Here is a 2,317-nt window from a genome sequence, read left to right as displayed (position 1 = left end):
AGTAAATTGGAAATTGCATGGGCAGTGAAGACGTGAGTGACAAAGCAAGCGTACATGTGGCACCACCTCCCAGCAGTGATATCTCAGATTCCATTGCCGACGAATGAGCAACAACACAACAATAATACTGATGCTGTTGCTCCAGCAGTCGCAGGAAGGGCTTCCACTAAGCCTTCTTCGGCTTCGCCACTCCAAATTCCCACCCTGCTCTGCATATTCACTTCCTAGTGTTGCTCCAGCAGTTGCTGCATAATCATTTCTCATGTAAATCCTATTAATTCTTGTCAGCTTTCCCAAATCACGAACATCGTACCATTTTTTCTTTTTCTTTTAATTTTAAGGATTTGGATTCATTGTAAAAGCTTTTTTTTTCCTGGTAAATCTAAGTTGGACATATTTTAGTTGAGTGAAAAAGAAGTGCAAGAAGTTTCTGCATGAGCGGAGAGTCATTTTCAAGATCTTGTAAAATATTCAATCAAGATTACAACAGGAGCATGTTGTCTGTTGATGTGATTTGATATTATTCAAAAGGAACTTTTTAATATTGAGTTTTATAATTTAAAACGTCAAATGTGATGATTGTTCGAAAGTAGAGGTGGACTGTGTTGATGTTAACATAAAACTTACCCTACTTCATTCACAATTAGATTTGGATACATAAAATAAAAGGTGGAAATTTAAAAAAACAAAGCCTTAAAAGTTTGCTGCCACCTGTCCATTTTCAGCTTCGCTTAATTTAAAGTTTTTCGATGTTAAATCAACCTTTTCCTACAGTCTCACCTATCCGCCAAAATCATAATAATTTGTGAAGTGGAAGTGGGTTATGGATATCACCCAACAAGTTTTTCCATAGCAAACCCCACTTTGAATCTTCCATATCCACGTGTCCCTCTGGTCTTCCTCGTACGTGGCAACTTCTGATGTCATTCAGAGGACAATCCTCCATTATTGAATACATTGATTGGAAGAACCAACATGAAAAAGAAGTTTTCCCTATTCAATGCATGGGTTTGTATTTTAATTCGCTAAAGACGTATAGTAAATTGAATTATTATTATTTAAACAAAATGAAACTTTTATTTTTAAACTTAAAAAATAGTTATGAAATATTTCGTTTTCTATATTTTTTAAATTTTTTCCATATAAAAAATGAGTTAAAGAAGTTTCTGGGAGAACCCATTTCCTAGTATCATAGTAGTGAAATTAAATTAAAGTCATCTCAAACAAACTATTTTGATTCTAAATTTGTTTTAAATATAAGGACGCGTTAACTTTCGTCACTATAAAACCCATAGAAGCTAGTGACGAACCGCTACCTTCCTCCTCTCGAGTCTTTACTATTTCAGACCAAACAAACAAAAGTGTGGAGTACTCATTCTCTTCAACCAAACTCCATTAAATCCATCTCTTTACTTGCTGAGATCAACATATATACACACACTCTTCATTCTGAAGCTGTATCCGAGTGAACGCAAAATGGGAGTGGAAGGAACCTTGGATTACATCTCTGATTTGCTTAGCAACATGAAGAAGAAAAAGAAAAAGCAGACTCAAACCGTAGCTCTCAAAATTAGGATGGATTGTGAAGGTTGTGCCCGTAAGGTCAAGAAGGTGCTCTCCGGAGTTAAGGGTAATTATGATATAGTTCACTTGAATCATTTTGATTCTAGTATAGTGATAGTTTCATTTCCTTTTTTCTGTTTCTTTTATATTGGTTAAACATTTGTTTTGATTTTGGTTTTGCAGGAGCTAAGTCTGTGGACGTGGACTTGAAGCAGCAAAAGGCGACGGTGACGGGTTACGTGGAGCCGAAGAAAGTGCTGGCGGCGGCTCAGACGACCAAGAAGAAGGTGGAGTTGTGGCCTTATGTGCCGTACACGATGGTGGCAAACCCTTACGTGGCTCAAGCTTATGACAAGAAGGCACCACCTAATCACGTGAGGAAGGTTGCTGACCCTTCTAAAATCACTGAGACCACCTTGGACTACCGCTACTCCATCATGTTCAGTGACGAAAACCCTAATGCTTGTTCCGTCATGTAAGAACAAATAAGAACTATCAATATATAAGTGGATTAATGTAAAGTTTTCATTTGCAATATCTTAATCTCGATAAACCTTTGCATTAAACTTTGTGAAAACTTCAAAAAAAAAACTTTTTTTCTTAGAGAATAATTTATGCCATGATTTGAGCAAATGGGGAGTTATGCTGCAACTTTTTATTCGATGTCTTTGACATTTTTTCCTCTTCTAAAATAAAAAAAAATTATTCATCACAACAATCTTTTAACCATAATAAAACTGTTAAATACTAACTA

The 2,317-nt window shown here is 35.9% G+C and overlaps 1 protein-coding gene across 1 annotated transcript; it reads left to right on the top strand.

Moving 5' to 3' along the window:
- The first annotated feature begins 1,334 nt into the window (after window positions 1-1,334).
- On the top strand, window positions 1,335-2,064 carry LOC120216832 (heavy metal-associated isoprenylated plant protein 24-like). Its single transcript, XM_039214134.1, has 2 exons — window positions 1,335-1,630; window positions 1,747-2,064. The coding sequence occupies exons 1-2, from the start codon at window positions 1,477-1,479 to the stop codon at window positions 2,040-2,042; spliced, it is 450 nt and encodes a 149-aa protein (XP_039070065.1). The 5' UTR covers window positions 1,335-1,476; the 3' UTR covers window positions 2,043-2,064.
- Window positions 2,065-2,317: the final 253 nt, after the last annotated feature.

This window comes from Hibiscus syriacus, unplaced genomic scaffold, assembly GCF_006381635.1.
Source record: "Hibiscus syriacus cultivar Baekdansim isolate YM2019G1 unplaced genomic scaffold, ASM638163v2 tig00110174_pilon, whole genome shotgun sequence".
Classification (NCBI taxonomy): Eukaryota; Viridiplantae; Streptophyta; class Magnoliopsida; order Malvales; family Malvaceae; genus Hibiscus; species Hibiscus syriacus.
The sequence above is the reverse complement of the archived record's forward strand: the minus strand, read 5'-3'. Positions and strand labels throughout refer to the sequence as shown.